General features: G+C 48.9%; 1 protein-coding gene across 1 annotated transcript; it reads left to right on the plus strand.

The window, feature by feature from the left end:
• Positions 1-2,088: 2,088 nt before the first annotated feature.
• Positions 2,089-4,698, plus strand: LOC123429675 (L-type lectin-domain containing receptor kinase SIT2-like). The gene has a single exon (XM_045113691.1). It carries the CDS (start codon positions 2,512-2,514, stop codon positions 4,534-4,536), a length of 2,025 nt encoding a protein of 674 aa, XP_044969626.1. The 5' UTR covers positions 2,089-2,511; the 3' UTR covers positions 4,537-4,698.
• Positions 4,699-12,229: the final 7,531 nt, after the last annotated feature.

Genomic DNA, 12,229 nt, shown 5'->3' on the forward strand with positions numbered 1-12,229 from the left:
GTAGAGGTTTTCCACTAAGGAATTCGAGGAGATCACGACATTCATGGTTGAGGCTTTCTATCCAGCTTGTGGTAACTTGTGATGGATTAGTTGGAGCACCCCTGAACGGTTCAATCTTTCAGAAACTCGTGCCCGCGGTTATGTGGCAAACTTGGAAACTTTGTTTAACATCCGGTTCTAGATAACTTGAAATAAATTTAATTAAAACTTGCCAATTGTATGCGTAACCGTGACTTTCTCTTCTCGGAGTTCTGCATCCGAAAGAGGACACGGTGGGGTTAAGTGTGACGTAAGTAGGTGTTCAGGATCATTCATCTGATTATCATTAGTTTACTTCTGGTATGCCGTATGCGTAGATCATCCCCCTTTTTATTCTTGTACTCCTAAGTTAGCCACCTCAAATAAATGCTTAGTCGCTTGCTGCAGCCTCACCACTTAACCATACCTCACTCATTAATCTTTGCTAGTCTTGATACCTTTGGAAATGAGATTGCTGAGTCGCCGTGGCTCACAGATTACTACAACAACAGTTGCAGGTACAGGTAAAATAATACTTGACGTGAGCGCGATAATTGTGCTATTTGGAGTTTTTTCTTCTTCTTCTTCATCGATCTAGGATGGATTCCAGGCCGGCAGCCTGGGATAGCAAGGATGGACGTCGTTCTTTTATCGTTTGTTTTCGTCCGAGTCGGACCCTGCTCTTCTACATGGTGTTTGAATATGTTATTGTATTGATGTGATCTTGATGCAGCATGTGGCGAGTGTAAGCCAATTCCATATACTCATCTTTTTTGTACATGTACTTGGAACGATATCCATTCTTGCGAAACAACGAGATGCGCTTCTATCCCTGTCAAGGCCCTCGTGCCTAAATAAAGATATGATCGCATGTTAGACGTGAAAACCATCCTGATAAAGATCGGCATGTGTCTTAAGGTGATTTTGTAATGTACTCCAGTATGTGGTGAAAAGCCTAGACTAACACTTGTGGTTGTTTTAACATGCCAGGTTAAGCCATATATATCTCAGTGTTGGTGTGAAAACCAGCAGACCTCGGAGTAGAAGTCCCGAGGTGTGGACCTCGGATGGATGGTAACAAAAACAGGGAGACAATGTTTACTTAGGTTTCAGCCTTTTGATGGAGGTAAAACCCTACGTCCCGCTCTTATTTATATCAATAAAGAAGTATCGAGTACAGAGCTGATTTAACTCTAGAGCTAGGTGGATGATATTGCGTTGATGTCCCTTCTACGGGCTAAACCCTACGGCTTATTTACACGCTAGGTAGGGTATCTTGGCGTGGAGGCGATGAGAATATTCTTGGAGTATACACCAAGTTTTCGGTAGATGCAGTCTTGGTAACACAACGTCCTACAACTTCGAGAGTCCATCTTGAAAAGAATGAGCACTCACAAGTCCAATCCTAGGAGCATAAACCGACTAGACTGGCACCCCTTAATCCACGACAATGCCAATCGACGAGCATTGTTTTCGGAAATGTAGCTCATGTAAAGCTTGTCTATTGCGCTAATTGTGCCGGAAGAGTGGAGGTAATGTGTTCCCACACAGTCCAAAAGAACCGAGGGCCATGCTTTAACACATCGACATTTAGTACTTCCTCTCTCACGTTTGGAAATTCCATAACCTAGGTGGTTATTGGTTGGTTGTGAGATGAGTTAAAAATTAACATTCACACTACACATGGATATAGAAGTAGTACAACGGATTACAAATTAGCTGCTAGGAGTAAGTACAATATATGTGCCTCAAACCTTATGTATTATAAAAATGTACGTAAATTTAACCGTGGCTTTTAAACCGTGACGGAGGTAGTATCATAATATGAGACCGAAACATCTCATCGATGTAGTGCTCAGTTTTTAGTTTCAGTTTGACTCGGCTGTTGAGCCGCCTTTGACTTTACTAGAAGGGTTAGAGTTGTTACTGGTGTGGATGATTGTTTTTTGAACGGTCACTCGGAAAGGGATTCTTAATATATTGCTTAAAATGTTGTCAAAGCAAAGAGTTTTTCCTGATGCTTTGCCTAGTCCAGTTTGTAACAAAAACACAATCATAAATCTAAACAAATTAATCCTATTTATGAGGATGACCGGATCAAAAACCATACAAATAACAAGGTTACAAAGGACCCAGCAAAAAAAAAACAAGGTTACAAAGGATGAAAAAATAATAACATCGAGGAGAAGTCGCGATCTAACTAGCAGACAGAATGATGATAATTTGATTAAGATTAGTACTCTGGTAGTTAGTAATGATAACTTTGCTGATCAAGGCTTCGGAACATGATCCTTTCTTGTTCTTTCTTCTTTGTGGTGTGTCATCTTGATCTCACTCGGTTGACTTTATCTTTGTGTCTTCCTCTTGTGTCGTGTCAAAGAGGGAACAAAAACCAAAGTGTTAGTTACTTCCATCTTAAAGGTCTGCTTGGATGCTTGGTTGGCTTGATCGCACTTTCCAAAAATCGTGTAGGAGACACAGAATTGACTCCAGATGCGGCTCAAGCCTGTATCCGTCGTCTCCTTCCTCGTGTTGCTCCTCTTCCACTTCCTCGCGCGCGGTGACGGGCAGTTCATCTACAACGGCTTCGCTGGTGCGCAGCTCGACCTCGACGGCATGGCCGTGGTCGAGCCTGACGGCAAACTCGCGCTCACCAACATCACGTCCCAGCTCAAAGGCAGCGCCTTCCACCCGACGCCCCTCCGCTTCCACGAGCCGGCAACCAACGGCACCGTCGCACGGTCCTTCTCGGCCACCTTTGTGTTCGCCATTGTCACTGACTTGGTCACGGTGGGCGGGAACGGCCTCGCCTTCTTCCTCGCGCCGACCAAGAACCTGTCCATGGCGTCGCCGAGCCAGTTCCTCGGCCTCTTCAACCCCGAGAACAACGGCAACGCGAGCAACCACGTCTTCGCCGTGGAGCTTGACACCATCCTCAACCCGGAGTTTCGGGACATCAACAGTAACCACGTCGGCGTCGACGTGAACGGCCTGGCATCGGTCGTGGCCGAACCTGCAGGCTACTACGACGACGGCACCGGCGATTTCAAGAACCTGACTCTCATCGGCGGCGATGCCATGCAAGTGTGGGTGGACTACGACGGCCGATCGAAGGTGCTCAACGTGACCCTCGCGCCCGTCGAGGCGCCCAGGCCCAAAAAGCCCCTCATCTCCATCACCATCGACCTCTCGCCGGTGCTGAACGGCACGGCGTATGTCGGCCTCTCGTCGTCGACGGGGCCGTTCCGCACGCGCCACTACGTGCTGGGCTGGAGCTTCGCGCTGGACGGGGCAGCGCCGCTGCTCGACTACTCAAACCTCCCCAAGCCGGCCCGCATCGGCGACAGCAAGCGAAGGTCCAAGGCGCGCGACGTCATCCTTCCGGTGGCCACTCCGATCCTCGCGCTCGTGGTGGTCGCCGGCGTCTCCCTGCTCGTGTGGCGGCGGTTACGGTACGCGGAGCTGAGGGAGGAGTGGGAGGTGGAGTTCGGACCGCATCGGTTCGCGTACAAGGATCTCTACCGCGCCACCGGCGGTTTCGACGGCGAGCAACTTCTCGGTGTGGGCGGGTTCGGGAGGGTGTACAAGGGCGTGCTCCGGGTGTCCAAGAAGGAAGTGGCCGTGAAGATCCTCATGTCGCACGACGGCGCGAAGCAGGGGATGAAGCAGTTCGTAGCCGAGGTTGTCAGCCTCGGCCGCCTCCGGCACCGCAACATCGTGCAGCTGCTCGGCTACTGCCGGCGCAAAGGAGAGCTTCTCCTGGTTTACGAATACATGCCCAACGGCAGCCTGGACAATTGGCTGTACGACCGGAACGCGCCGCCGCTGAGCTGGGCGCAGAGGCTCAGCGCCATTAGAGGCGTTGCGTCCGGCTTGCTCTACCTCCACGAGGATTGGGAGAAAGTGGTGGTGCACCGGGACATCAAGGCGAGCAACGTGCTCCTGGACGGCGACATGAACGCGCGGCTCGGCGACTTCGGCCTGGCCAAGCTGTACGACCGAGGCACCGATCCGCAGACTACGAGCGTGGTGGGCACCATGGGTTACCTCGCGCCGGAGCTGGCGTGCACGCGGCGGGTAACGCCGGCCACGGACGTGTTTGCGTTCGGTTCGTTCGTGCTGGAGGTGGCCTGCGGCCGGCGACCCATCGAGCACGGCACGGTCGACGACAACCGGCTGGTGCTCGCGGACTGGGTGCTCGAGCGCTGGCACAACGGAGACGTCACGGACACGGCGGACCCGCGGCTCTGCGGCACCTACGATGTCGAGGAGGCCGCGGCGGTGCTCAGGCTGGGCCTGGTGTGCTCCCACCCGACGCCCGCCGCGAGGCCGTCGATACGGCAGGTGGTGCAGTACCTCGACGGCGACATGCCGATGCCCGAGCCAGCGCCGACGTATCGGAGCTTCACCGCGAGGGCCTCGATGCACAACGCCGAGGGCAACGAGTCCTACGTTGCTTCATACCCGTTGTCTTCGGCGACTAGCGTCGGCGCATCCTCTGTCCTCTCCGGGAGGTGACGAAGGGCCACACATCACGTCTCCTGATAATTGAGATAGTAAAGTGCTCATACAAACGCATTGCACGGTTCCATCCAACCCGTCTGGTCATAGTGGAGTAACTAAGATAGTATTACGTATTTGGTACTAGTAAACATGCTGATATGACACACAATTAAAAAAGAAAAATGATTAGAGTAACATAGATAGATACCATAACATGTTAAATGTTATGCTACTATGTGTCAATGCATGTCAATAAATAAGATCATCTATGATACTTCTACTACATTAGGCTCGTTATAGTGCAGAGTATCATATAGTAGCATCATGAATATGATACTATTGTACGATACTACCTTCATAATGCATAATATCATAAACTAGTATCATAGATGACATCATTTATTAACATGCATGACACATAGTACCAAAGAATTTAACATGTTATGGTATCTACCTGTGTTACTCTAACCATCTCTTTCTTCTTTAATTATCTGTCACATCAGCATGTTTGCTAGTCTCAAGTATATGATATCACCTAAGTTATTCCCACTTTGGCCAACCTTATGATACTATGCACTATGAAGGTAGTATCATACAATAGTATCATATGCATGATACTATTATATGATACTCCCCACTATGACCAGCCTAAGTCGAAGGGCCGACAGTACCCAAGATAGACAGCATGATTGCTAACGGATTTTAGAGTTAATTGCATGAGTTAAACATCATAATGAATTGGTATCAGTTGTCAATTTTTACGTATCAATACCAATTCTAAGTCTAATGTTAGAGTTGTGTCGAATATTGTGTACAAGGTAGGTTACAATTGGACTTGTAGTTGTATTGTGTTTAGATAGGATATGTAGTCGTGTCCAAGCAGGACACTTGTATCCTAGGCCTCTCATATATAGCGGAGCTAGACACACGATGTAACATATGCAAACATAATAGCACAGGTGTGCAGGGCGAGCCGACGGCGTGTGCCGGGGCCCAAGGCGGCGAGGGTGCGGTATTGTGACGGTGTCACGGGAAGGAAAGCCCGTAGTCATGCCCCGGGGATGTAGCCATATCGGTGAACTTCGTTAACAAATCTCGGTGTCGGGACCCCGATCCTAAGCCATATGAATCCAGTCTGTAACACATCGCATCTCTTTGCGGTCTCACGCACGGTTATCCCCATGGTTGTAGCCTTACCTTAGCCGGAACCGTTTGCGCCTTTTGACTCGCGTATGCAAATGTGTCGCTAGCAATCCAATGTCAAAAAACCCTCATCGACATGTCTAGTCATAAGCTAAAGCGGCAGTTCCGTACAGGGACAGGCATACATGACCCAGCAAAGCAGGTGTCCGTCATCAACGAATGTAGACGAGTCGTAGCAAGCTACAAGGACTCCATTACATACGCGAGACATTTCGCAAAGGGACAGACACAGCAGCTAAGAAGGACACATGCCGGTCAGCCAATGTGTCCGGAGCAGTAGCGAACTACCATGGCTCGATGGAATCACAAAGGGGCATTTCCCCGTAAGGAGTGCTACTAAGGCATATGACTAGGTATTCGAACCCTATACATATCAAGTACAACACACGTACGCATGGCATACCGATATGTATAGATACATCGATGGCATCACAACATAACCATAAACATACAAACTTTATTTAAAAGGCTCGGAAGAGCCTCACACATAATATTACAAGGTAGGGGTCTCACAACCCATCATCACAAGTCATACACACAATTCTTACAAGCCAGCGGAAGATATAAAACTATCTGAGTACAAACAGATGGAAAGATAAAGGCACATGGCCTCACTATCTACACACCCATCCTAGGGCCAGATCGTAGCTGGGATACCAGCTACTCGTCGTCGTCGATGTCTAGGTAGAACCCTCCATTAGGGCCATTAACAACCTCTGGAACAATTATTAAGCAAACGTGAGTACAAAAGTACTCAGCAAGACTTTAGGAAATCTATCTGCTCATGCAATTTATCATCAAGGAGTTGTGGGGTTTCATGCGGAAAGCCAGCATTTGACTCTTGGATAGACAACTTGCATTTTCAAAATAGTTTTGACAACTATGTTTCTCGCACACGAGTCCACTAACACCACAATAATACTCCGATGAGGAATCATTCCGTCTCCCTACGGGAATGCCGTCCACGACACTCACGGTTATCTTGACAATTTTATGAGTAGCCATTATAGTTATCTATGAACAACACAAGTTTCCAAGTAGTCCATATCCGCGGACGCGACTATTCGAATAGATCATAACCCTGTAGGGGTGTACTTCTTCACACACGCTCTCGCCACTTATCGCCATGTGCACGTCATGCATCTCGGCAACCTTCAAGCGGAAGCCGAGCGAGGGAGTCGGCCACGACCGTTAACCACGCTAATACTTAGTCCAGGTCTATCGCCTATCTGAGGGTAACCCGCACAGAAGTCCGGCCGTGGTTTCCTCCACGGCCCCAAACGATGTGCGCAGGGTTCCCAAGCCCACCATCCGGGTGCCACTTGGTACACCGTGCCACTGCCTACCGCACCATAGCCCACCTCTAAGGTCAGCGCTACGCACGGCCTCCAGCATGACTATAAACACCAGAAACTACTTGCAACTCCTGGACCGAGTACTAAGCGATTAATAACTCGAGAGGGTCAACTAAGTATGCCAACGTGTGGTAGTATCTAGTCTTGGATTACATACACGGAACTCAGTTCCTAAGGACGGTTCCAATGAAACAACCCGCCATGTACTCCTACATAGCCTTTCACCGGTACCTTTAGCAAATCAGCTTCAACACACGACCTTTATCAACTAAACACCTTTTCACAATCCTGTTCATCACCGAGATGACGGACCATACACAACTCTAAGCATAGCATGCATAACAGGATAAGGCACATCATGGCTCAGGCATCTACCAGGTATGCTAGGTTGCAAGGTTCAGCTATTTACTGTGACAAGGACAGGTCATGCAAAGGAAGTGGGTTCAACTAACGTGGTAAAAGCATTGAAAGCATTTTGACCTAATGCAATAAATAAGAGCAGGAGCGAGAACATGGGATTTATCAGGATGATCAAAATGGTTTCTTGCCTTGTTGCTCAGCAGAGGGGTGATATCCGTCAGTCGGTTATCAGACGTATCTGGAGGGGCGGAGCCTACCAGAATAACAACAATCAATCAATATCAAACATATGCAACAAAATGATGCATGAAATGCAATGTAGCATGGTTTGAGATGACCAACAGAACCCTTTGGGGTGATCTTGATTTGAAATCATAATTCAAATATCATTTGAATTATAATTTATTACATTCTTTTAATTTATTTGACCTGATGCTGTTTCATAACTTTATTTTTCGTGCCTGCAAATAGCACCATTGGATTCCTTGAATTTTTCTGATCCATTTACATATATTATTTGTCAAATTTGGAGTTATATTCAATTTTCTATGAATTTCCAAAGTTTTGAACTTATACTCAAATTATTTTTAAACAGAAAAAGCTTTATTGCATCAGCATGACATCAGCAGGTCCAACTGGCCGTTGAAAGTCAAACCTGACCAGTGCGACCCACTGGTCAGTGACTCTGGCTAGTTTTAATTTAGATTTAACTTAATTAGTTAATTAACAGAGGAGGACCCACCTGTCAGTGTGTGTTTAAGTTAATTAAATAAGTTTTTTTTAATTATTACCAAACTTGATTAGCCAGGGGCTGGCCCCACCTGTCATAGGCTGAGGGGGGTCAGATCCACCGGCGGCGAGGTCGATCTCACCGGCGATGAGCCTCCGGCGACCACCAGAACGGCGAAGGGGCTCGGGAATGCAACTCCGTCGACCAAATGCAAGTCGGAGGGCACCAAACGAACCAGCATACAGCCGCGGTTCCATTTCTGCAAAGACCCGAAGCTAAGATGGCCGGAGATGACATCGGCGACGAGCTTGGCGGCGGCCGAAGCTCGGGCATCATCGGGGTCATCGAAACAGAGGGCATCACGTGCGGGGCTGGGCTCCTACAGCATCTACGCGATGCACTGAAGCCATTGGTGGCCTCAGATGGACCAGCCGATCACCGAAGAGCTACCGACGACGAGGTCCCGCGGCGGATCTCGTCGGACTGTGGTGGAATCAGGGCCTAGAGGAAGGGATCGAGGGGGGAAACTTAGGGGAAAGGACCCTGAGCTCACGGGGTGTGCAGAGGCGTCTAGAGTGGGCGCGGGGATGGCCTGAGGAGGGAGAACGACGGTGGAGTACTCCGGTGACCCGAGGAAGAAGACGATGGCTTCACGGCGTCTCAAGGGTTCTTGGCGTCGCGCGACTAGCTGGGGAGCTTCAGGGAGTGAAGGCGAATCCGTTGCGCGGCTCAGGAGAGAGGAAGAGGGACAGGAGCGACGACGAGCTCAAGCTTTAGCTTGCGGTCATGGTGGCCAAAAGGGGGAGAGAGAACAGAGCGAATGGGGAGGGAATGAGCTCGGGGAGGCCTACGGGGAGCTTATCCCCGTTACGCCAGCGCGACGCGGCGGCCACGCAGGCACGCAGCTACGTGGGCGCGTCGGGGAACGCGGCGGCCACCTCCTTCTCCGACTGGCAGGAGGAAGACGACAGGCTAAGGTGGGTTGGGCCTCAGGTAAGCGCTAGATAGGATTTTTCCATTTTCTTTCCTTTCTGTTTTCTGTTTATTCTTTCTGACATTTGTTTTGTTTTATTTTTGGCTCCAAACTATTCCTAAAATAGTTTGAAAAATACTAGGGGGTTAGTTGGAATATTTCCAACCACTCGTAAAGTTTTCATCATTTTTGGAAACTTTGAATTATTTGAAAACAAATATATAATTGATTTCAGTAGCTTTTCAAATAATTTTAAAATGCCAAAAGTACTTTGAAAATAAGTTTCATCTCTGATATTTTGTTTTCAACATTTATCAGATAAGGTGAACTTTTCTTAAGGCCATTTTGGGTTTATTGATTTGACATCAATTTTGAAATGCTTTTGGATCAGGGGTTGCTAGGGTTTTTCTTTGGTTTTCTTGCTTTGCTTTTGGGTTTTTCATTTCATTTCCTTGGATGCAGTGAAAGAAAATATGAGCACATATTACTAAACCTAATAGGGATCAGGGATGTGACAAACGGTGTCATGCTCGTGTGATTGCCTGGTCCTCGGATGATTGACGGAGTGCCTCGGTTTTATTTTAACAAGTGGTATCAGAGCTAGGTTGTTCGGAGGCTGCTGGATCATTGATCTAAGGGATTGATCATTGTCAGTTCGTGCGAACACGGTATGGCAAGGAAATCTGTATCGAGATTGATTGGGGATTCTTTCGTGGAAGCCGTTCGGATCGCCGTGATCAGACGAGATCAAGACGGAGCATATCACGAGGCGGCTGGTCGGATTGGACTAGGCGGCTCAATGGATCAATGGAAATAGTGCGGCGTATGCTTGCGGTTCGATGACGACTGGCAAGGAGCACGGGGCGTGTGGCGGCGGCACCACAACCGTGCGCACGTGATGGAGTGCCATGCTAGACAGTGCGCGCAGCAGGAGGCCGTAGCTAATTGACCATGGACAGGTTGCTGGTTTGATCAGAGATAGGACACTGTGAGATTTGTTAAAGGAAAAGGATCGTGTCCTTGTACATGATTCGAATACAGGAAGATCAAATCCGCCAAGAAAATTGCAGCGTGATAGCGTACATCGGAATTGGCAAGGGCAAGGCAAAGCAATTAGCAAGCACTGGAATTTGTGCAAGAGAGCCATCACGTGAATACCAGAAGGATTTTCTTTTGTTTGGAATTGCTACTAGTCCACGGATGCGAGACCGCGTTGGGTTTTGCTGATGTACTTTGGCGTCACAGAATAGCTTAGTAAATTTTCACAGGGTCAGCTGTACAAAAAACCATGGCGTCAACGGGTACCAGGTTTGAGGTGGAGAAGTTCGATGGGACTGAGAACCTTGGGTTATGGCAGACATGGGTGAAAGATTGTTGGCACAATAGAGATGCTTCAAGACATTGCAGGAAGTCATGCCAGCGAAGATGGAGTTATCATGTCATGGATGGAAATTCATGGAAAATGATTTGCGTGCCTGGAGCGTGTCATGCAGTCGGACAAGTTCGACTGGGTTGGGTTGGACTGGACAGTCTGACGGATCAACGCGAGTCGGTTGGTTTAGAAGACGGTGGTAGGATCAGCAACGACAACATAGGAGCGTGATGCTAATGGTGATCGACTTCTGGGCGTGGAAACACGCGGCGCAGGCTCTAGGGCTTGTGTGGCTTCGACAAGACTATGGCGCGGGGTTGATTCAAGACGGTGCACATGTGAGCTTGAAGTCGACGAGGCACAAGGGGTGGGCTGATTATCTACCATGGAGTCATGTTGAAGGTGGAGTTGAAGTCTCAAGAACTTCACTAGGGGAAAAGAGAGTGACACGTGGTTCAGACTGGAGCTCGGTGGTCTCATGAAAACGTGATACTCGTCATCGGTCGGTGATGATGGGTGGTACTCTGCAGTGTGGGTTTGCGACCCTTGAGACTCGACTGGGAGAGTGCAGGCTCGATGCGGTAATAGTGGCGAGGCGTGCGGTACGCACAGGACATGGAGACGGGCAAGGGCTGTGGTGGTCATACATGTGGTAAGACAACTGCGAATTTGACTTGGGATGACTACAAGCAATGGCGAAATTCTTTCAAGTTTCAGACATGCGATCAAGGAAGAGCAGTGATGTTGAGTTCAGGTAACTCTTATGTGCGACATCCAATATGAGTTGTTCACTTTGACGCACGGACGAATTCAAGGTGGTGGAGAATATTCGCCAAGGTGGACTTTGTTAGAGTTGTGTCGAATATTGTGTACAAGGTAACTTACAGTTGGACTTGTAGTTGTATTGCGTTTAGATAGGATATGTAGTCGTGTCCAAGAAGGACACTTGTATCCTAGGCCTCTCATATATAGCGGGGCTAGACACACGATGTAACCTATGCCAACATAATAGCACAGGTGTGCAGGGGGAGCCGGCGGCGTGTGCTGGCGCCCAAGGCGGCCGGGTGCGGTATTGTGACGGTGTGACGGGGAGGAGCACCCGTAGTCATTCCTTGGGGATGTAGCCATATCGGTGAACCTCATTAACAAATCTCGGTGTCGTGCTCGTGTGATTGCCTGGTCCTCGGATGATTGATGGAGTGCCTCGTTTTATTCTAACATCTAAGTGTCGCAAAAAGATCTGACACACATATAAGCACGTATCGGCCGTGTATCCGATCGAGCAGCCCCATCCATCGGGTGACATGCTGGCGTTCCCGCGCGACCCACTCCGCTGACTCGGACAGAGACGACTCAGACATTCTATCTGGTCAGGACAGGTCGAACCGAGCCACCAGCCGCACTCTCTCCCTCGTTTCGCCGCCTCGCCCTCGTCTCTCTCCCATTCGGTGTCGCTCGCCGCGCAGTCCGCCGCCACCACCGTCGCGCCATGGTGTTCGAGGATGAGACCAGCAACGACTTGTCCAGCATGCAGGACATCGGCTCCTCCTCCGACGGCATGCAATACTGCAGGATCGAAAGTATGTCTAGAGGGGGTGATTAGAATACTTGACAAGATAAAAACTTAGCATTTTCCCAATTTTAGATGTGGGTCAGTTTTAACAATTATGACAAGTCAAGTACACCCTACACATGCAATTCTAAGAGTATAGTAA

This window comes from Hordeum vulgare, chromosome 1H (assembly GCF_904849725.1).
Source record: "Hordeum vulgare subsp. vulgare chromosome 1H, MorexV3_pseudomolecules_assembly, whole genome shotgun sequence".
In the NCBI taxonomy this organism is placed as follows: Eukaryota; Viridiplantae; Streptophyta; class Magnoliopsida; order Poales; family Poaceae; genus Hordeum; species Hordeum vulgare.

Coding starts and splice junctions, on each gene's coding strand:
- LOC123429675 (XM_045113691.1), top strand. CDS start 2,512: ATGCGGCTCAAGCCTGTATCCGTCGTCTCCTTCCTCGTGTTGCTCCTC.